Raw genomic sequence first — 24,080 nt, forward strand, 5'->3', positions numbered from 1 at the left:
GGACACAGCCCGGCATGCTGGCGTCCGGCTCAGGTACCTGCCAGAGTCCTGCTTCCACCTGAGCTGCAGTCTTGCTAATGCATGATCTGAGAGCCAGCAGGGGACAGATCAAATGGCAGGACCACTGTCACCCACATGGATTACCTGGCTGGCATTAAGGACACCTGGCTTCCGCTTGCCCCAGCTCTGGCTACCGACATCACTCTTGGAAGAACCCAGCAGTAAGAAGAGCTCTGTTTACTTAATAAAATGAGCAGAGGGTGAAATTTTACTGTATTCTTGGGGTTTTTAAAATAAGAAATTACAGGCTGTTCTAACCCAATGCCATTCTTACTCTTACGAAAAACTGAGTTTTGCCCATCACTGGAAAAGCTGTAAGATTATGAATTTATGTGTGCAAAACAGTAAATTTTCCAAATCAGAAATGAGCTTCAGAACAGGAACAAATTTTTTAAAACATATGCATCACACAGAAAAGTGCTTACCGAGTGTTTCTTCATTGAATGCAACTTAAGATTATACATAACTAATAAAAACTTTTAGGTAGGAAGTAATCTACAATCTGAATTTTTAAGATAGAATGGGAGTGCGTGGGCCTACCATGGTAGCCTAGTGGCTAAAGTCCTCGCCTTGCAAGCACTGGGTTCCCATATGGGCACTGGTTCGTGTTCCAGCTGCTACACTTCCCATCCAGCTCCCTGCTTGTGACCTGGGAAAGCAGTTGAGGATGGCCCAAAGCCTTTGGACCCTGCACCAGGTGAGAGACCCAGAAGAAGTTCCTGGCTCCTGGCTTTGGTTCCAGCTGTTGTGGCTACCAGGGAAGTGAAATTAGCAGATAGAAGATCTTCTTGTCTGTCTGTCCTCTTCTCTGTATATCTGACTGTATATATTTAAAAATAACACACACTTCAAGTTCTGGAATAGCAGTGTCCAGTGAGTACAAACAATGTTAAACCCAGAAGACGGGTTTTTCAATGTGTGCACCATAAAGAAACGTTAAATATCAAGAAAATATATATGCTTATCCTCTCTGGGACATTACAGAGTGTATACCATACATGATAAAATTACATGGTAGCAATAAATATGTATAATTTTTATCTGTATGGTAACAATTTTTTTAGGTAAATATTTTAAATGCAAAAACATAGATCAGAATTTTACAAAAACGTGATTAAGTCTTCTGGGATGGGGATGAGAATTTTAATTTCTTCATTACGATAATTATTGTGCGATAATGTGAGAAAACACTTTAGGATACAAACTGAAGCATTTAAGAATAAATGGTTATAATGTGTGTAAGTAATTCTGCAAAAAATTATCATACAGGTTTGCAATATAGTCACTGAGAAAAAATAAGGCAAAAGTTAAAAAACCCTAACTTCTGGAAGTCTGAAAAGAAGACAGGGATTCTTTGTACTTTTCTGGGTAACTTTTATATATCCCGAACAATGTTAGATTAAATATTCAGAGAAGAATTATAGGAATTATATTATGGAAATGTTTATAAGTGACAAGAATTAAACACCATGTCAATATCAAAATCATCTTTTGAGTACAGCATGAAATACCCCCTTCTTTTTTTTTTGGTAATTAATTATCTATTTTTGAAAGGCAGAGTGACAGAGAGCAAGAGCGACAGACAGAGATCTTTCGGCCCCTGGTTCATTGCTAAGATGCTCACAGAAGCTGCGGCTGGACCAAGCAGAAGTCAGGAGCCCAAAATTTCATTCAGGCTTACATAGGAGTGGCAGGGACGGAAACAGCATTGCTGCGGCCTCCCAGGCCCATTAGCAAGAAGCTGAGCTGGAACTCAGGTAGCCAGGATGCCCGACGGAGGTGCGAGCCTCCTAAGCAGCAGCCCACCCAGCAGAACCACAAATCCTGCTCCCAACCTCCTTTCCTTTCCAGGAGGGCAAGGAATATATGGAATTCCATATGAGAAATGATTCAGTAGATGCCTGTGGACTCACACAAGTATTTCTAACTACGGAATTTCTTTGAACGATATTCACAAGTTGAATCTTAATATGTGACATTGCCTTAAAGAACTGGGAGTTAAACATAAAGCACGTAATCAAAAATAATGTAAAGGCGCTGCTTTTCAGTCTGTTTATTACACATACATTATCATTAATGTAGTATCTGATTACATTTCTTGCCTTAAATCAATTTAATTCTAATGAAATACAGTTTATAAAGTATTAGGAGGTTTAAATACTGGCAGGGAGACCAATAATCTGTTGGCCTGTCAATTCAATCAAAGATTCATAACAGAAGAAACTCACTGCGTACTCTTTAAAAAGATTACAAAATGAAGGACAGAATTCAACACAGATGAAAACCTTACCCGATTGGAAAATCAACATCGTCCCCATGAGCTGTCATATGATAAAGTCCAAATTTAGCCAATTTAATATGTCCCTATGACAGAAAAAAGAGAAATCACAATAAATGTATATCTGATGAGAAAAAACTATCATATTTAAAAAGTAGGGTAACTGTTATATACTCAGATACAATATTTTATTAAAATACCAGTATGTAAAATTTTCTAAAATACCATGGTTTTCGGAAAAATCTGCAATACTAAGTCTGATTTACATTCACTACAAGTATAAACATGTAAATGTGTAAGCATATACATACATTCTATATACATAAAACTACATTCTTTTCTTTATTAGAAAAGTGCTATTCATGTGGGAGACAGGAATATGGGGGGAGAAAGAGATGAAGAACCTGACAGGGTGTCCCCTGGCCTCCCCAGGACGGCAGGCCTCGTCCGCTTCAGTCACCAAGGCTGACTCCCAGGATCTGCATTAGCAGAAAGCTGAATTTTGGAGCTGGAGTCAGGCGTGCTGAACCAGACAATACGATGTGACACATGAGTTCTCTTTTATAAAATATTTATTTGAAAGGCAGAGTTAAGACAGAGAGAAAGGAGGAAGAGAGGGAGAGGCTTTCCATTCACTGGTTCACTTCCCCAGGTAGCCCAATGGCCTCGCGCAGCCCTGCAGCCAGGAGCCCCAATCTTCTGAGTTATCCAGGTGAGTGCAGGGGAACAAACTCTTGAGCCATTTCCCACTACTTTCCCAGGAACGTCAGAGGGGAGTGGGCCTGGAAAAGGAGCAGTCATCATCCATACAGGATACTGTTACTGTCCAATCACCCAACTGGGAAACCAGCACTGCTGGCAGTAGCTTAGCTTGCTATTCCACAGTGCCACGTGAACATTTCTAACCAATGTCTTAAATGCTAGGCTAAATACCTAATTTAACAGATCGCATTTTTCTTCAAAAATTTCCATGTATATTATCTAGGTTTTTGGCAATGTAAAGGGGTAGATATGTTTTGTTAGTTCCATACCCCTGATTAGAAATGTTTTGGGAAAGCTTTTAGGCAGAAATGTTTTTCAAGAATTTTTTAAGTCCAATAAAAATGTAACTGAAGTGTGACATGGAGTTCTCAAGGTCAAAAGATAAGTGAAAAATTTATCAAGATTTTTGAAAGCCTGCTAGGTTCCTAATAATTTTTATATACTTTGAGATTAATAGTAATTATTATAAATTTGGGGCTATTAATAAAAGTTAAATATAAGTTACTTCAGATTTTCCTATTTTAGCTATTTAAGGCTTTAAAACAGTAAGTCAGTTTTAAAGTGAAGTTGTCTTCAGCTCAACAACTTTATATCAGTATTATGAACCAATTCTACTTCGCTTCAAATAAATTTAGACTGGTTACGAAATGATAGCTCACTGCTATAAACCTGAAATTATTAAGCTCAGTTACTCTTTGTGACTTTTTTAATACCATGGGGTAACTACAGTGAATATTAAAAGACTCAAAGAAGAAACAGAATTCTACTAAGAGATCCCCCACCAAAACTTTAAAAAATGATAGCATGGCTACTTCTAAAAATATACAATCTATTTATACACTTCAAAGAAACTCTATCCTCTTCTTAATCCTACAGGAAATTTCCAGGCAGAGAAACAGTATGCCCATAGCACAGGGGGCTGTCAAATCAGATAACGAGAAGAGGAAAGACAGGAGAATGAAGAGGGAAACACAGACGCAGCTGTCCCTCGGACAGTGATGCTCTTTGCAAACAGAGCAGATTTCTTAAAACGAGAGCACGAGAGCACACTCAGAGGTTGGGAAGCCAGAGGCACACGCTTCAGGACAAAAAAGAGCAGAACAGAGAAGCAGAAAGTGAAGTTAGAAAATGAGTATAAAATCAGTCTTTCTTAAGAACAGTCCAGGTGACAGATTCTAAATGATTAAATATTCTTACTGTTTTCCACAATAATATCAAGTATATAATTTTCACACATGCATTTCATTATGAACATGTTTAAATTGCTTTATTATTCTTATTGTTCCTCTGATAAATTAAATGAGCCCAATTTCAACAGCTTTCAATTTCAAGCAACATACAAATGTTTATTATATTATTTGACAATTACCTTTTGGTCCAACAGGATATTATGCGGAGACAGTGCTCGGTGGACAATACCATGTTTGTTCATGTACTGCAAGCCCTGAAGAACTTCAAATGCAATGCACAAAACCTTTGAACAGCTGGGGAAAAAAAGTCCAAGATACAGTAAAAAATACAGAATCTTAAAGAGTGAAAAGCAGTCTAATAAAAACATCCAGAATTGCACTTCCATTACACTTTGCCACTGACAGCAGAATGTGTATGTATTTTCTAAACTACCCACCTACAGTTTTCAAATTTCTGAAAGCAACAGAATTTATCTTTCAAAACATCTTACAGGTTTCTAAAAGCAATTATAATACAAAATAGAACACAGAAAATTAGGATTTTAATGCAGATATATATCAATAATTATATAAATATTAATGATCTATGCTCGTAAGCTTTGCCAGGGACTGAGGGAAGGGCAGGGAGGGTACACGGTGCGGGAGTACCAGGACACTCGTGGGACAAGGAACTGACTTAGTTTCTCATATTTATTGAATATGCGTTATACAAGGTGATTTTAAAGTATGTAAACTGTGCCTCAAGAAACCCAAGTTTAAGAACTACTGAGCTGAATTAAATTTATCTGAAAAAGTTACTGTAAATTAACCCCCGTCCTTTAAATTGAAGCCATAAGAAGTAAACAGAGATGGCAAGTCAATGTCTCCTCTCGTCCCCGTGGCCTGACTTTGCAGACACGTCATCCGTGCCAGCAGCCGTCTGCAGCTCATCAGGAAGCCAGAATTCTATTTAACACAATTAACTCCTCGCTACACAAAATGATGTAAATAATTTTTAGTCTTTCCATTCTACTTCTACAATCTCTGATTTTTTTTCATTATGTTGTTTTCACAGGATCACATTTTATATATGAACTAAAAGAAATGCATGGTCCTTTCTTGAAGACTAAATAACTGTATGATACGCAGCGATTCAGTGCTGAGGAAACACAAAAGCAGGCAAGGGAAGAGCAGGACCTGAAACGGCAGGCCAGTCCTCAGTGGCCAGTGTACCCACTGCTCCAGAGTACACGCAGGAAGTCAGCTGAGGCTAGAGCAGCAGGAGCTCTTCCGTGTAAGACCTTTCACTCCACAGTACGGAGAAAAAAGAAATGACCGTCACATTACCCTACGAGGATGAATAAATGCTAGGATTTTGCGTAAAACCATAGTTAACACTGACAAAAATACGCACATGATAAAAATGTAAACTTCTAATTCCTTAAAAATAAAGACAAGCCTGCTTTGAAAGTAATTATATAAACACAGAAACTATCATTATACCTTCTTTGGCTCCATAAGTGAACTTTAAAATAATAATAACTTTAATTTCTTGGGCTCTAGCTCTCTGTGTGTCCCTCACACAACCATAGCTGCTGCTGGCCCCCGTTCTCCCGTCTCCACAAAAATCTTAGATATAGTTGCCATACTCAGCTGTGACACTAGGGGGCGTCAGCTACCTATTCCTTCAATATAAACATTTCTGTCAAGGAAAGCCAAAACTTTAGAGGGTTTTTTGTTTTGTTTTTTGGCTTTTTTCCCATTATACCCTGCTCCAAAACTGCCAAACGCAGAAGAATGCACGTTTTGCTTTCAACACTGTGCTTTTTCTAATTTATTGTAAGATACTGGACATGAAACTTACATGTCAAAAAACACAGCCATGTTAAAAACAAGCTGCTGAAAAGTGTACACACCAAAATAAATTTTAAAAATTTAAACACATCAGGACAGTAGAAACTATTCCATATACTTTTCTTTTTTAAGGTTTATTTATTTACTTGAAAGTCAGAGAGAAAGAGACAGAGAGATCTTCCAACCAGTTGAAAAGCCAAATGGCTGCCAAGGCCAGGTTTGGGAGGTGGACCCAGGGGTCTGGAGCTGCTTCTGGATCTGCCACGTGCGTCCGGGGCCTAGGCACTTGAAACATCTTTTGCCGCTTTCCGAGGAAAGTTGATAGGAGCCAGAACAGAAGCCGGCACTCGGCTGGGATGCTGGGGCCACAAGTAGCAGTTTCACCACTAACAGACTTAGTACTCTGAAGTTTAAATGATACAGTAAATCAAACTTTCTTCTCTATTATCTTATACTCTAAGGTTTACTCTAAAAACTTGATTTAAAATATAAGACATAAGAAAAAAAATTAAATAATGCTATTTCAAATACTGAGCAGGAAGAATCAGTATTTGTGGAATTTTATGTACTCCTTTTTAAGCTGTATTCCTTAATATTTTCCAAGTATTTTTACCACGAAACACAACTTCCATGTGAGAATTATGGTTATCGTGTTAATAGTGAGACCCAACTGCTAACCCGGAAAATGTAAATTGTATTTCAAATCAGAAAATATTCTCTTTTTTTATTCTCTTCCTTTTGAAGTGCCCCATTTGTATTGTTATTCCGGAAACCAGGCAGGTAGCATTTTCTCTGTCATCTCTGCTCCTAACAAATGCATTTAAGAAATCTGTATGGTGCCAAACTGTGCCTGGAAAATATGTACTATGAAAAAACTGCCTGTATTTCAAATGTCCTTGATGCCAAAATAAAGCTGTTTATAATTTCAATTTTCTAATAATTTTTTAAAGTCTCCTTTTACAGGGTCACAGAAAAGTAGCTCTCCAAACAGCCTGATACGTTTGAGAATTTCTCATACTGCCAGCTGATAAGGCGACATATTTATTTATGTTCAAACACATTGCTAGATGCATCGCCTGCTAGTCTAAGCTGCACGCTTAGGCCTGTGGATTTCAAGAGGAACAGGAAGAACTTTTCTCCACAATGAATACTACTGTGTAGTTGGAAAGATGGATTTATTCCTCCTTTTTGTCTTAAAAAAATTTTATTTATGACACTGCTAAAACTAAATAAGCCTAAGACACCACAAATACTAAGAAAAAAATTAAAGATTAGAAATACACTCTACATAGAAATATAGATTTCAGGCATTAATCAGCTGACATATTTGGATTTTGAACATGGCTTAAGAAGAATTTTCAAATCTCCTAGGTTATACAATCTTAAATGATCTGCTTAACATTTTCCAAATCAATTCTAAAGAAACTTACTGTATGCTTCTGCAACAATTATCCCCAAAGCATACAGAACTGTTGGTTAAAACATTGAGGTTGTCATCAAGCAGGAACTATCCGCATGGATTATCTGACTTCACATGATCACGTCAATCAAATCCCAGTGAATATTCCCAAGCATACTGTTCAACTTGTATTTACTTAAGATATGCAGTTGTTCAACTACAACCTGCTATATTTCTCTATTTCTTATTCTTAACCTCAGGAGCTTGAGGTTTCTGTTTTATAATGTTCTGCTATAGTGAGCACCTTTCTAATATTTTTCTGTATTTTACATCTGTTTCAGCATTTGGGCAGCAGCTTTAACAACTACGCTACAACACCAACCCTAAGAATTAATTTTCTTGAAAGATGTATTTTTATTTGAAAGGCCGATTTTACAGAGAGGAGACATGCGCGCACACACACACACACAGAAAAAGAGCGAAAAAAGAGAAAGAGTGAATACGAATGAATCTTCCATCTTCTGGCTCACTCCTTTAATGACCTTAATGGCCAGGGCTGAGCTTCTTCCAGGTCTCCCAGGTGAGTGCAGGGGCCCAAGAATCTGAGCCATCCTCTGCTACATTCCCAGTCCATACACAGGGAGTTGCATCAGAAATGGGGCAGCTGGTACTAGCCTATAGGATGCCAGTGTTGCAAGCAGAGGAATAGCCTCCACTGTGCCAGCCCCAGAATGATTGATTTTATGGTAATTATTTCTATGTAAGTTTCTCCCATTGTACATTGAGTTCAAGTGCTAATTAATTCAACTATGATGTTCTATGCCTCCCACAGGGGCTATAACATAGGTATTCATAAAGTATGTTTCACGAAGCCTTAGGTGTATAAAGCAATATTGTACAATATTACAAGAGGATAATTGGATTAAATCTGTTACTGTTAAAGAAATAGCAATTCAAAATAAATACATTATCATTAGAGCAATACATAAAGAGTGCTAACTTCATTTCAATGGGACAACGTACATGGCTAAACATAAATTGTTCAAAATCATATAGTTTTTATCCATAGATACTACTCATTGGCTGAAAAATCTCCTCCTGATCTTATACAGAACAAATTGGGATGCATGGCCAGAGAGCTCTAGGGTTTTGGTTGTTTGAATTGCTGCTTAGGTAGATCTAGGTTAAACCCACTGTGCTTTTAGGACGTGAACAATCGTAAAGATCCCCAATGACAGTAACTCTTCCTTTGAAAAACTTGTAATCACTGAACAATGCTGACCACCAAATACCAGTCCATGCAAAAGCTATGGCTCAGGGCTTGTCCAGCAGAATCATATAATGTTGCCTGACATGATGATGGATCAACAGACGGGTCAGATTAGGCAGGACCATTACATTAACTAGCAATCAAGAACCATAACTGGGGGAAGATTCTGTGAGGGATGTGTGGGCTAAACCCTGTGGAAATTCTAGCCCCAATGATTAGCTCAAGAGATGGGGTGGTGAGGGACTAAGCTAGGTGTGACCAACGAGCCTGCCATCAATCACATGTAAAGGAACCCTCAACAGTTTGGATTGGTCAGGGCAGCAGCACCCAAAATGTGCATCCTGAATAGGGTGTGGGGTGGGCCGGGCCGCAACGTTCACCAGCTCATACAAGGCCAAATGGAAGGCCAGAGTTTGCTGGAACCAGGCCTAAACCCAATGGCATGTATGAGAACTGGGTCTGGGAGTGGATTAAGTGGACGAACTTGGGAAACTCCCTTGGCGAATGATAGCTCCAGCTGGTGAACATGTGGTCCAGACCTGAGGGTCGGACAAATTGGGAAAAGTAGCTCCAACAGCTGGCTAATGTGTCAATTGATAATGGAACAGGGTAGATCAGGCAGGACTGAGCAAACCTTAATCCACAAGCAAAACTAGAGACCAGGACGGAGCACAGGTCATGCCGAGCTAGGCTCTTGTACCTACTGGTCTGCATGAGCCAGGAACAATAAGCCACAATGTCTAAGGCAGAGGTCGGGACAGCTGAGGTACTGAACCAAGCTGAGTCAGAGCAACCACTGGCATGCACATGATCTATGGCTGGAAACAGGCCCGGTTGGGGAGCTAAGGGGAAAACCCTAGCTGGGTTGAGGTTCCCACCGAGGGGTGTGTGGGCTGGAATGGGGGCTGCATTCTGAATGGTAAATGGTTGTAGTCTCCCTTGGCACAAATGTGGACTGGGATTGAATGCACCGAGCCGGGTCAGACTCCAACACCCTCTGGTGTCCTGGAGGACCAGGGTAGATGTGCGATGGACTAGGTAAGGTCTCAACCCCTACTGAGCCATGTGTGAGCCATATGTGGGTATGAACGAGCCATGGCTGGGCTGAAACATGCAACAACAAAGACCAGTTTGGGTTGAAGGTCATTCAGGAAAAGCCACTGTTCCTGCTAAGACAGGAGGTGAACTGAGTAGGGCTGGCTCATGGACCCACTGGTATGCGCAAAATCTGGCATTGGGAGAGGTTCTGATGGAGGAGCTTGGGCAACTCCTCTGGCAGGACACAGACCCAGCAGGTAAGTGCAAGAAACATGATAGGAAACAGCCCAGAACAGGCCATGGAAAGTTACCCACAGGCATACATCTGGCATAGATTGGGGGAAGACCAGGCTGAATCAGTTCACATCATCCACTGGCAAATCCAGGCACCAGAACAGTGTGGGTCGAGCTGGGTTCGGTCGCAACAAAACTAGTGCACAATACGAATGCCAAGGTGAGGTTGCCTGTGCCAGAAGTGACCGCAGTACCCAACCAGCACACGTGAGAACCAGGAAGAGAGGGGGCAGAACCGGCAGGGGAATAAGGGGTGGTTCCTTTGCTGGACAGCTACTCCCACTAGAGAGCATGAGCTAGGATGGGGGCAGACCAGACTAAGCAGGGCTACAACACCTGTGGGCCTCATGTGGACCAGATCAGCGAAAAGCCAAGCTGGGCTGATTATTTCTACTGGTGCAAACAAAATTAGAGTGAGTGAAGGTTGTTTGGGCTTAGCCACAGCATCAGCTGGCAGAAGCTGGCACTGGGGGCTAGTTCTGTCAAATCAAACCACAGAACCACCTGGAGAGTGCATAATCCGGGAGTGGGAAAGGCGTGGGAGGGAAATAGTGGGCTCCTCCCTCTTGGGTTACCACTTCTACGGGAGGGCACGAAAACTAGGACAGGGGCTGGGGTGGAATGGGGTGTGGGACAGACTGGACTACCTCTATACATACTGGCAAACCAGGGTAGAGGGCGGGTATGGTGGGGGTTATTGTTGGTCACTCCAGCTAGGCTGCAGCTCCCACTTGTTTATGCGAGGGCCGAGAATGTGCTGGGCAGAACCAGGCTGGACTGCAACACCCATTGGTTCCAGTGGAAGTCAGGGCTGAAAACAGAATCAACCCAGTGATCACAACCACCAGCTGATCACGGCCATGGACTGAGCTGTGCCCTGTGCCTGCTAGTACATATAAGAATCTGGTCCGAGAACACCTCAAAGTTTCTTTGGCGATTTCCCCAATCGAAATGCTGGACTCAGAACCCTAACCAAGAAGAGAGAGAAAACAGTTCAATCAACTATCTCAGCTATATGTTGGCAGTGTAATACAGGGCAAACAGAGACTCTATGATGGACTATGTCAATTAGTGGATTCTTCAAAGACCTCATAGTGCTTGGAGTGGCAAGATTGGCAGCGATTCATAACTGGTGAACTATCAAAACCACTTGAGCTGGAATCTCAGAGCATACCCTACATCTGGGACCTGGGGAGGGTGGGAACTTGGGTGGGCCTTCTCCCTTAATACCCCCCTTTAAACACGAAGGAAACAATATGGAAGTAATAGTCTTACCCACTTTCCTATAGCCCTTGAACTTTTTTACCCCAATTAACTACGTAAAGATTGTCAAAAATATAATAATAAAAAATTTGGGATGCATGTGGAAAAAAATCATCTTGTTAAAATCTACCTAAAATTGCAAATGGAACTGAATTGTTCAGATAGATTCCCATGGGCCTCAAGCCACTTTTTTGGGGGGGTGGAGGGGAGGCGCGGGGAACAGGTAAGGAATTCATGTTTCCAACAACAGATGTTGTTCAGATAGTAAGCAACAGAATCCAGGAAAGAATGAGAGGTCTGTGTAGCTGAGATAAATTTTGAAGTCATTCATATACAGTTGGTAACTAAAAATATACATGCTATTTCTTCAGATCCATGATATTTCTCAGGGCTATTTCACAGGCCAAAACACCCACACTGTCAGCAGACCAAGGGAGGAAACACACTTCTATGAGTTCAAGATGTTCTTTTACCTTATAAAGCCTGATTACTCCCAAAACACTTTCCTTTTGGAGTAGAACCTCCCTTTCTTGGTATCATCCTAAGCTAAAACAGTACAGGAGGAGGAAAAACACATCAAATATAGCTAGCCACTGTGTGACTTAAAAAATAGAGAAAACATTGATAATTCATGTCCACAAAATACTGTAATTACATAATATGGTGCTATCTTTAAAGAAATTCTCCTTTTAAAATCACAAAATACTTCAAACGTATGCAATTTTTAAACATGTACAACTGGTTTAGAATTTCAGAATTTGAAGAAATGTTTTCAGCAATGAGTGGATGTTTGCAATTTATGTTTAGCACTTCCTAAATTTTAACTGTTAAACATATCATGACATTTGTCTTAGCCTGAAAGGACAGCCATCCACACTAAATATGAATAATTCACTTCTCCCAAATGTTTTGGAATGGCAGGTGCATTGATTACTGCTACCTAAACACTGTTTTTTAGGAAGTCCAAAAAAAATTAGGGCTAGCCTCTCAGGGCTCAGCTAGGCCGCCTGAGGCGTGCATCACATTCACAAGTCTCTTGGCTCAAGTTCTGGCTCTTCTTTTTAGTCTGTTCCTGCTATTGTGTACCTTGGGAGGAGCACCTGTCAGCTCTAGCACATGGGTCCTTGGTACCCACCAGGCAGAACCGGATGGAGTTCAAGCTCTCAGTTTTTACCTCAACTAGTCTCAGCTGCTGCAGGTTTCTGGCAAGTCAACTCTTCATGAAAGATCTCTGCCTCTGTCTGGCCGGCTTTCAACATCAACCAAGACAATCTTCAAAAATCATTTCATCATTCTCTAGGTTGTGAAAATAGGCATTTCTGTCAATTCAATTTTTATTCCAAAATAATCAAGGTTGAATGTTAAAAATCAAGAATGCAACAAAATTTCAACAGTATATAATAAACTGGGAAATTACTTTCCTGATTAAACATTATAAAAATGCTCTCAGCTGAAAACGAATTTGCTAACATCAAAATATAGGTGGAAAGCTCAATCTAGTGGGGTGAGACTGAAGTGCTGAGTCAAAGGCTCCGTCAGTGCTTCATAACACTCAGAGTGTCTCAACTTCTCCTTGCATCAACTTGTCAATTATAAAGTGGAAAATAAAACACCACATCAGAGCTAACTGGCATCAATGATCCATCGGGCCTGTGTAAGTCACTGTGAGAAATCTAAAAAGGCAGGAAGCGAGAGGGTGAACATACAGGCAGAGCGAGGGAAATATCACTACCCCTGAAATTGGTATTGCAAAATTCATTAAATTTATTCATCTTATAAAATTACTTAAAAATTCACAAAAAAATGAAAAGTCCAACTCTCCCTCAAAAAAAATAATTTTTTAAAAAAAGGACTACTTTTTGTAAAACTAGGAAATACAATGCTATTTTATATAAATAGTTTTATAAGGGGAATAAATTTCATGAATTGGAAATTAGAAAACTATTGTCAAGGAACAGTTGAAGAGCCCGATTCTCTAATTTCTTTCTAAACATAAAACCAGATTTGGAGCAGCCTCAGGTTAGATGGATATTTCAGCACTACGAATATTTTCTTATGTCAAACAGTTTTACTAGCTTTGGAAAGACACTCCAAAATCAATCTCCAGTGTGCTTTCTCTCCTAAGAGGCTGGAGACTGGGCCTCCAAGTTTCAATCTTCTATCACATCTTAAGTCTTTCTAGAGACAATGTCTCACTCTTAAGTTATCTGGAACTTGTCCAGGAGTCACATCATTAACTTCAACTCACATGTCCAAGTAGCTCAAGATGAATAAAACTGACAACCCTATCGCTCAGGAAATCCAAAGGGTTTTTAAAGCTTTGTACCAGGAATTTGGAAAAAAGATTGACACATTTTCAATTATATCATATTAGGGAAATAAAAATCAAGCCTACACGATAACACTGCACATGCACTAGGAAACCAAAACTCAAAAGATGAAGAATAACAAATATTGGTGAAAATGCAATATAAAGAAAGCCTTCCAGACGTTTGCCAAGTGGGACTGTAATTGGTGCAGCCACTCTGAAAAACAGTTTGCTGAAAAGATACAGAAGTATTTTCATTTGAGCCAAATTCTACTCCTATATGTATTTTAAAACAATCCCTGAAAAAATATTCAGATACTGCATATGAATGCTCATAGAAGCATTAGTCACATCAGCTAAAATTTAGAAACAATTCAAACGTCCATCTTCAGATGAATGGATGAATTGTTTACATACACAGCAGAACATTAGCCATAAGTGGAAATGAAACACTATTCATGCTAGAACGTGGATCAACCTTGAAAACATAAATGAAAGAAACCAGGCACAAAAGATCCTGTATTGTATAACCCAGTTTATATGAAAAGTTCACAGTAAGTAGACTCAAAAATAGAAAGTAAATTAGTGATTTCCTGTGCTTGAGAGAGAGAAGGTAGGAAGATTGTTAATTCCTTCTGGCATGACAAAATTAATCTGGAGTTAGTATTGGCAGCTATAGGACCTTTGGAAGAAATTTAAAAGCTCACTGAATTTTATACTTCAAAAACATTTATGATATACGAATTGTATTGCAATTTTACAACTTCAAAATCGAAACAAACTATATATTTAATGAAAGGGAAAAATCATGCTATAGGTTTCATAATACTCAGGAAATAATTTAACAAAATCTATACCTCATGAGTTTAAAATATTTGTGAAATATGGTAGAGTATGGCCAAAAAACCCTGCAGCTAACGTGATACACAATGATGAAATACTGAACATCTTCCCCTGAGATGAAAAAGCTGGGAAAGAATGACCGTTCAATGTTCTATCCAGCATTGCAGTGAGGCCTTATCTAGTGAAATAGCTCAAGAATAATTCTAAAGCATAAGAATTTCCAACAAAATAAGCTGTAAACGTATTTCTTGACCCACACAGTTGTTTATGAAGCAGTTCCTAAGAAATTTAAAAGAGGTATGCGAAATGATAATTTAGTGAGATCACAGGAAAATCGTTAATAAAAAAAAAAAACTCAGATATTACTAGAATCAAGCAACTGGAAAATAATATGAAAGTAACAGGAATGCATTCAACAAAAGTAAGATCTAGACCTCTTGGAAAACTGTGGAGTACTATTAGGAGAAACTAAATAGGATGTAAAGATCTAGAAAGAGATGTGTTAATCTATCCAAAGTTTCAATTATGTGACGATTCCAATTTTCCCTAAATCAATCAATGGATTAAATGAAATCTCAGAACATTTCAAAAAACATTTTTGAAGAAAATAGAGTAGTTCATTATAAAACTTAAAATACAAAGAGCTAACAATAGTTAAAGCAATCTTGAAATAATAAAACTGAAGAACTTATACTTTCTGACCTCAAAGTTTGCTATAAAATTAGAGCAGTCAAGATGGCATTGCTTGCATGAAGATAGAAAAATAAATAGGTAAATGAAACAACATATCCCAGAAATAGATCTACATTAATGCGGCCATTTAATTTTTTGTAAGTATTCATTTATTTCTATTGGAAAGACAGATAAGATTTATGGGGAGAAAGAGAAACAGAAAGATCCTCCATCCACTGGTTCACTCCCCAAATGGATACATCCACCAGAGTTGAGCCAATCTGAAACCAGGAGCCAAGAGTTTCTTTCAGGTCTCCCCTGCTGGGTAAGGCTTTCAGGCATCCTGTATTGCTTTCCCAGGACATAAGCTATTTCACTAGATGGGCCTCACTGCAATCTGGATAAAACATTGAATGGTCATTCTTTCCTGGCTTTTTCATCTCAGGAGAAAATGTTCAGTATTTCATATTGTGTATTATGTTAGCTGCAGCTTTTTTTTTTTTTTGTCCTCTACTATATTTCCACAGATGCAGAGCAGCCAGGACATGAACTGTACCCACATGGGATCCTGGCACTTGCAAGGTGGGGATTTATCCATTGAGTCATTGCTTCAAGCCTGTGATCACTTAATTTCAATAAAAACACCAAAGCTACCAAACGAGAAGAACAGTCTTGTAAAGGCACTGAATCACTTAGCTATCTAAACGGTAAAAACTAATCTGAGCATAGCAAACAAATATTAGATTGAGATGGACCACATATCCTCTATAAATTCTAAAGTTACAATGCTCCTACAAGATTACATGATGTAAGAATACCTTTACAATTTGCAAGATGGTAAGCAGTTTTAAAATAGGATACAAAAAAGCTTTAACCATAAAAGAATACAAGTGCACATAGGGCTTTACCATAAATAACTTTTGCTCATGAAGATGCAGTTTATTTTTCTAAAGGCTTATTTCTTTGAAAGATAGTTACAAAGAGAGACAGAGAGGAACTGACTGCTGGTTGACTACCCAGATAGCACAATGAAGCCAGAAGCCAAAAGCCAGCAGCAAGGAGCTTCCTTTGGGTCTCTTAGATGGATGATAGGGGCCCCAGACCCTTACACCATATTCTGCTGACTTCCCATATTACCAAGGAGCTTGTGTGGAAATGCAGCCTCCAGGAGAACTGTTACTCTTATGGGATGCTGATGTAGCGCCAAATATATTATTAATAAAACTTGTTAAAATGGAACAAAGATCAAATTTTAAGACTTGAATCTTTGAAAGTATTAGAAGAACTATCAGGGAAACATTTCAAGAAAATACAATGGGCAATGTCTTTTTGCATGAAAAATTTGGGAAATACTGATATTTTACTTTTACCAATGTAACCAGTGAATAATTCTTAATAAACATCAAATGATTTTCATTCTAGTTATTTAATTCAGGCAAAGCATACTGTATTATCTTCCTTCACTGATGATTTCGTTTACCAGATAGCTGCATATTGGCTGTTGGCTAAATTGTGCACATTATTTTGTATTATTTAGATTATCATGTTTTAAAACTTTCATATTATTCAACAATAGTTAGAAATTTAGAGAGTTCACATAAGAAATCAGGTTCTAAATTATTTGGAAAATCTCAAAGCCAAGTTAACACCTAGCAACACTGTCATGCGGCAACAAGTGGAGAACTGAGCATTACCGCACTGACTCCTGCGTGGCAGGAGGGTCCCATTTCAACACAGTCCTAGCTCAGCTCTTTGTTTACATTATTTACAAAATGTATGCAAATGAACTTACAATTTCTTGCCTACATTTCCCATCCCAAACACAGTCTCTTCTTCCTTACTTAGTCTTTTATCCAATTTCCTTTGTAAATATAGTACATCTAATACTTCAGTAAAATTTCAATTACTAGGGTATGCGGCTTATATACCTACAAAACTGTATCATAAAAAATAATAAATAAAATGGTTAGCATTTTCCATCAACATATCTGAACATTCTCAAACCACTGTTTTCTGCATATGGACAACAAAGTAGTCTGCACTCCGACAAAGATTTTTAATAAACACAAGGTTTACTTTTATTATTCTGGAAAATAGCACACAAAAAGGTTTGAGTTTAAGCTGTATTAAATTTAGGCTTTTTCCCCCCTCTGAAGATAAGTAGCAGCTTAAAGAGGAAAAAAAGTTCTCTTTGATCAATAAAAAGGTTAAATATGCTCCTAATTATTGAAAGGATTAGGACTGCTATCATTTCACCACACTACAGAAATTGAGGCATAATTAGTAACATGAAATTGAGATTTAAGTGAAGAAGAAAGGCTTCAGGACTTACTCTATATAGAATATGGTAGGCGGAATTCTAAAGCTGTCCTCCCAAGATGCTTGCCTGCCACTCTTTCCTCCGAAGATAAAGAAATGTGCTTCTAGAAGTGAATGACTTGCTCAACAGCTAGCAAGGACTTGCTGGAAGCAGTCATAAAATCTACTTTAATATCTCCTCAATAAACAAAGTCTCACCAGATTTCACACACTGCACTTGATGACAGTCTAGGATCTGTGTTCTTAAGATGCTTTGATACGTGTTTGCTCCTTCAAGTCTTAATCTTTTGCCACCCAACTTGCTTAGGTAATTTGTGCAAATAATGTGATTTATACCGAATAAAACTTGAAACTGTATTTTTTTCTTTTTAAAAATTTTTAACTTTCTTTGTAATATTGTTTACATAATTGAGATGTATGTAAGCCCATGTGAGTCTCATATTGGGGTGGGAGATTACGGTGGAGTGTGTTGCAAATGGAGGAAGATGGGTAGAACTACTGTTTCAGGTATTTTTTCTTTCTTTCTTCTCTCCTGTGTCAACAGGGGAAGAGTGGAAGAGGACGACTCCTTGCTGTCAAACTACACCAGCACCTAGGGATAGGGGATGGTCATTTGATGGCATCTTAGAGACTCCAACGTGGGAGAGTATTCTGAAGGTATTACTTGAGTGGTTTTGATAGTTCTGAGTTGTTGGCTTTGTAGCTCCAAAGAAAATCTTTCTGAGGTCTACTGGTCAATAAAGTTCACCCTAGTGTATCCCCAGACCCAGAAACATGCTGCAAAGCTTGGGCAGAAGAACTTTCCATCTTCTGAAGAGGCAGTCAATGTGCCCAGGTGGCCTAGATGAACAGGCTGTCACATCCTCTCTGTGCATCTGGACATGCTGGCCACTGCATAGACATCAGCAACTGAAGATCAGCCCAACCTGACACGCACACTCCAAGGGCAGACCACACATCCTCTGATCTCCACGTGGCCAGAGTCTTACTCCATTGGTCTAGTTGAGTCCCCCAAGAAACCTAGCCTCAGATGACCTCAGACTTAGCTCTTATGTGCACCAGCCAGTGCAGGGTCAGATTGGGTCTACCACCTGTACCAGCCAAGGCACATTCTGGTGGATACTAGTTGCCTGGTCAGTTCCATTTCAGCCCTATAGCTCACACAAATACTTGACCCAGTACTCACACATACCAGCAGGTTATTAGGCAATCCCTAATAACCCCCGCCAGGCCTGCCTCCAGTCTTAGTTTATACACATGCCAGACCATGCTGCAGCCTAGTCCAGCCCAGCCAACATCCCATCTGGTTCTAGTGCAGATGTGGCCACATATAAGCTGAAAGCTGTGGCTGCTTTGTCCAGCCTGGCTTTTCCTCAGCCCCGATTCTATTGCTCACCAGTGGTAGGTACAGCCTAGTAGTGGAGTGCACTTCCAAGCATGCTCCCAGCCTTGAATCTTGTGCCTGCTAGGGGGCAAAGCCTAAATGATTTGCACCCAATCCTGGCAGTTGCCAGTGGGTGCTATTGCCTCACTTAGCTGTTCCATCTCCAGTTCCAGCTGTCACACTCACCCATACAAGCAGTGGCACAACAGGAAGAGTCCTGGAGACTCCTCTGCTAGACCCACTCCCATCCCTTGAGCTTAACAGCGGGTACTGTAGTCTAACTTGAGATGGCCTATCCCCAGTGTCAGTGTTAGGCTGCAGATGCTACAATCTAGCTCAGCCCAGCCTGCCCTACTCCCAGCTCTCACCAGCAGATGCAGCACCCTAGCTCAGCCTGGTCCACTCCTAGCACCAGCTCTCATGTGAACTAGTGGGTATTGAGCCCAACCCAGACTGGCCTGCACCCATCCTGGTCTCACTCATGCCGATGTGTGGTGTGCACTGACCACATTCAGCCCACCCCAGACACAGCTCACATGTATGCAAAAACAAATTGTAACCCAGCCTGGTCTGGCCTGTTCTTAGTCCTAGCTCTTGTGCTCTCTGCAGCATAGCAGGGGAGTTCCCTAAGTTCATCTACCAGGCCCACTCCTAATAGTGGATCTCATGTGTGCCATCGAGTTTTGCTGCCCAGACTAACATGGCCAGCCCCGAGTCCTGACACTCACCAGCAAGTACTGTAGTCTACTCTGAGTGGCCCGCACCCATTTTGGCTCTCAGCAACAGATGTTACAGTTTAGACCATCCTGGCTCAACCCTAGATCCAGCTCTCATGTAAGCTGGCATGTGCAGCAATCTAGTCTGGCCTGCACCCCTCCCACTCTTGGTTTTCGTAAACATTGGGGGATGCTAGAGCCTAGCTCAATGTGGCCTGCTTCCAGACCCAGCCTATATACATGCTGATGGTGCTGCAGACTTGCCCATCTTGGTCTGCCCATAGCCCTGCTCTCACACTCAACAGTGTGAGTCCCCAGAGCTACTCTTTCAGGTAATTTCTCAGCTCTGGGTCTTGTGCATGCTGGCAGCTACTTTGACAAATCTGGGATGGCCTGTCCACAGTCTCAGCTCTTGCGGGCAGTTATTACATTTAGCCTAGGAGGGATGGCCTACACCCTGACCTGGCTCTCATGCATGACAGTGGGTGATGTGGCCTGGTTTAGCCTTATGTATCCCCAGACCTAGTCCACATGGATACTGACTGCCTCCGGTGCCAGCTCTTGTGCTCCTCACGGAAGCTGCAGCCTAATAGAGGAGTTCCCCAAGTTATTCTACCAGGTCTGTGTAAAAATAATTGTAACTTCATTCAAATAGGCCTATGTGCCTATGTCTTCCATATCCAATAAAAACCATTCACACCTGAAGCTAAAGCATGCCTCCCTAACAGAAAAACATTTTGAATGTGTAGTTACAACTAGTTGCTAGAAAAACTAAGTGGCTATGCCTTAAACAATGACTCTTAGACTCCCAAGCCTTAATTCCTCCTTTCTTTCCTCCATAAATCTTTTCCTTTCACTAATTTTTCCTTGTGTTCCTTTGCAATAATATAAGTGTAATTATGATATGATTTCTTAGTACTGTGAGGTCAGAGTAGTATGTTTGATGGTGAAGAAACCCCAGCACATTACAGTTCCCACCACTCGAACTGCCATGACTAACATGGAGGAACACCAATCATCATATTTCCTTAGCAAACAGAAAAAATAGATCACTTGCAGAAGAAATGTTCCATACTGTGCTAAAGATCTCTTACAATACAACAGGGAGAGGCGATGATGCTCAGGCCTCTAGGTTATATTTCAGTTCATTAGCCCTCAATCTCCTCAACCACACAGTGGTAACAATAAAACCTACATCCTTAACTCAACATATTTGAAGATAAACTAGAAAGAGATGATCTTAAGCATTTAAAATGCATCATCCTCAGGGGGAAAAAATGCAGTTACCCAATTGTTTTTTGAGCAGGGAGTAAGGCTAAAGAACAAACAAAAAAGAGCAGCCAGACAATGGAGAAACTGAAGTCAAGACCACTTAAGAAAATACTGGGAGCCCAGCGCAATAGTGTAGCCACTAAAGTCCTTACCTTGAAACATTCCAGGATCCCATATGGACGCCGGTTCTAATCCCAGCATTCCCACTTCCTAACCAGCTCCCTGCTTGTGGCCTGGGAAAGCAGTCGAGGATGGCCCAAAGCCCTGCATCCACATGGGAGACCTGGAAGAGCTCCTGGCTCCTGGCTTTGGATTGGAATAGCACAGGCCATTGTGGTCACTTGGGGAGTGAATCATTGGACGAAAGATATTTCTGTCTTTCCTCCTCTCTGTATATATCTGACTTTCCAATAAAAATAAATAAATCTTTAAAAAATAAAATGCTGCAATCAAATAGTCAAGTTGTTGGTGAAAACTTGAAGTATAGAATTCAGAAGACACCACAGACATGAACATTACTGCTAAGGCTTCATTAAAACACCGGGCTAGTAACTAATAGGACATGGTGTACAAGGAAAATAGAAGACAAAACCTTCGAAGATTTCAAGTAAACATGAGGTATAGCTTTTGATAAAATTTTTCTTGTTTAATCATTAAAAGTAGAGAATACAAGGGAGAAAATACAGAGCAGGATATGTCTATAAGTTGCATGACCACACTATTGTAATTTTAAATATCAAGAAAAAAATATGAGAGCCTCAATTTCCACAATCAGCTTATGTTCCCAATAGCATCTATTACCTATTTCTGATGATCATGCTCAGCAGCTCATTATTTCACCTTGGCTCACATTCCAGAATATGCACAGATTCTTCAGAGTATCTTATTCAGTAAAACAACTCAATGTTTTAACAGGGACAAATAAAACTTAACTCAACCAAGTCAGTCACATCATGCTTTCCACCAGGCTAGCAACAGCTGCACACATGGTCTGCTTCCCATCAAAGTGGCCATGTATAACCTCTGCATGGCTGATGGGATTCTGGTAAACTTTCAAAACCATAACCCTAAAAACATGTGACAAACTACATTTTATTAAAGAAACATGCCTGCATTACCCACTCTGCCTTCACTTGCAAATTTCAAGCCAATATTGAAACTCTACAACAATTGCCAAAACTCTGCTGAATATCTGTCTATGAACTGCATTGATGGTAATTGTATAGATTAAGAAAAGTACATGCTTTGAATAAGTAACACTAACACAACAGGGAGACACTTTCCATACAGCAACAAGACTTTAAAGGTAAACCATTTCCTCATGTTGGCTTTAATAGGAGAAAGGAAGGTATTATTTCTTTTTAGGTCTTCACTGGAAAAATATTTCAAAGAGGAGCTGAGATCCACACTTCCCTACTTTTCAGTCTCTTGAATCTGGCTTTCAGAGTAGCAATTAAGCAGATTCACACAGACATAAATATGAGATGACTTCAAACACATCTTTTAAATGCTGTACTTTTTAAAAACCTGCTGGCAATTAGAGTTTAATTCCATTCCTTTGTATCAATAAAAATAATTTTTATCATTTAGCCAAAACTAGAGAGATGAGTTGACACATTTTGAACCTTGGCACAGGTAACATTTAAATTAACACCCATGGAAACAGCAGCTCTTTGCCAAAATTAAATCCTTACACTCAAGCCACAATAGACTAAGGAAAATGTGAAGTACTTTTTCTTTTTTAAGCCTGGTTACCAAGCAATCTGTATAAATAATATTACTCTATAAGTGACAAGGTCAAAAACACTCTTAGGTCATAGCACAAACACTATTTTTTGCTTGAATAATATGAATTCCCAAAAGACGTTTATGGATATTCAATTAAAAACACAGAACATTTCATTTTCTAGTGGGATCTGACACTTTATGAAAGTCTTGTTATAATGTATTAGCAATGCAAATTACTACTCTGGTGTTCATGTACAGCATTTTTTACTTGGATAGCAAACATGTACAAATGCAGCAAAAGGACATAAGGCTATGTAAGTCCTAGTTTTTATTCCCCTATTTCCTGCCCCATCAATTTAATATTTTTTTTTCCAAAAAAGTCACGTATGATGTATGACTTCAGGGCCTGGCGCTGTAGCCTAGCTGCTAAAGTCCTCACATTGCATGCACCAGGTTCCATACAGGCGCTGGTTCAGTTCTGGCCATCCTGCTTCCCATCCAGCTCCCAGCCTGTGGCCTGGGAAAGCAGTGAAGCATGGTCCAAAGCCTTGGGACCCTGCACCTGCATGGAAGACCCAGAAGAAGCTCGTGACTCCTGGCTTTGGACTGGCACAGCTCTTGGCCATTGTGGTCTTTGGGGAGTAAATCAAGGGATGGAAGATCTTCCTGTCTCTCCTCCTCTCTGTACATCTGCCTTTCCAATAAAAGCAAAATCAATCTGTGAAAAAAGATGTATAACTTGAATGATGCTTATATTTTTAGAAAATCTGTGAACAACTACCAAACGACTGGGAGCTCAGAGTTCTGTAACAGTTATAGACAGACTGGCCTAAAGTTACGGCCCCATCATACAGAAAGGCTTCTGTTCACTCTGCACGGGCCTTTTCCTAGGTTCAGCTTGCTTACTTTTACACTAGAAGGAAAAATATAAGCTTTAAAGCAGGTCTGAACAAAACTAATTTAGATGGGTAGATCAGCTAACTACTTCTCCCTACTCAACCTGGCCTTTCTTTGTTCAACACAGTCTTCACTGTATCCTAGGAATATCAGTACGGAGGGAGAAGCTGCCAACATCCCCATTCAGGAAAACAGTTTTAACCTCAGACAGCAAAATGGTGAATATAAGGAAAACTTCAGATTTTTCTTTGTTTATATTCTCTTGAACAATCCTTTTGTCAAGCACTTTGAGGATGTTCACCCGACAAATGCTGAATACTGGAAAATGTTTACATTGAATTTCTATACAGTTTTCACATTAAATTTCCTAAAATGAAAATTTTCACATGGATTTTACCATTAAACAAGTAACAGAAGAAATCAAGACCCAGTTGTTTATATTTAAAATGTCCACATTGGGAGAATCAAGATGGCGGAATAGGGTAAGGACACGTTTAAATGGACAGAAAAACATCTAATCAGGATGAAGCAGAGAGGACACATTCCAGGAAATA

At 39.8% G+C, this 24,080-nt stretch overlaps 1 protein-coding gene across 4 annotated transcripts in view; it reads right to left on the reverse strand.

Annotated features, from left to right (window-relative positions):
- Window positions 1-24,080, reverse strand: part of TBCK (TBC1 domain containing kinase) — a 173,593-nt gene that overhangs the window by 130,685 nt on the left and 18,828 nt on the right. For 3 of the 4 annotated variants that reach the window (XM_040967204.1, XM_040967202.1, XM_040967201.1), the window contains exons 4-5: window positions 4,470-4,584; window positions 2,351-2,424 (exon numbers count right to left, since the gene is read on the reverse strand). In XM_040967204.1, coding sequence (XP_040823138.1) covers window positions 2,351-2,424; window positions 4,470-4,584 — 189 coding nt within the window. Of the gene's footprint in view, window positions 1-2,350; window positions 2,425-4,469; window positions 4,585-5,466; window positions 5,954-24,080 lie in introns of those variants that run through there. The other variant, XM_040967205.1, reaches the window with a different exon arrangement.

The sequence above is a fragment of the Ochotona curzoniae genome, unplaced genomic scaffold (genome assembly GCF_017591425.1).
Source record: "Ochotona curzoniae isolate NIBS_2020 unplaced genomic scaffold, NIBS_Ocur_1.0 scaffold_4506, whole genome shotgun sequence".
In the NCBI taxonomy this organism is placed as follows: Eukaryota; Metazoa; Chordata; class Mammalia; order Lagomorpha; family Ochotonidae; genus Ochotona; species Ochotona curzoniae.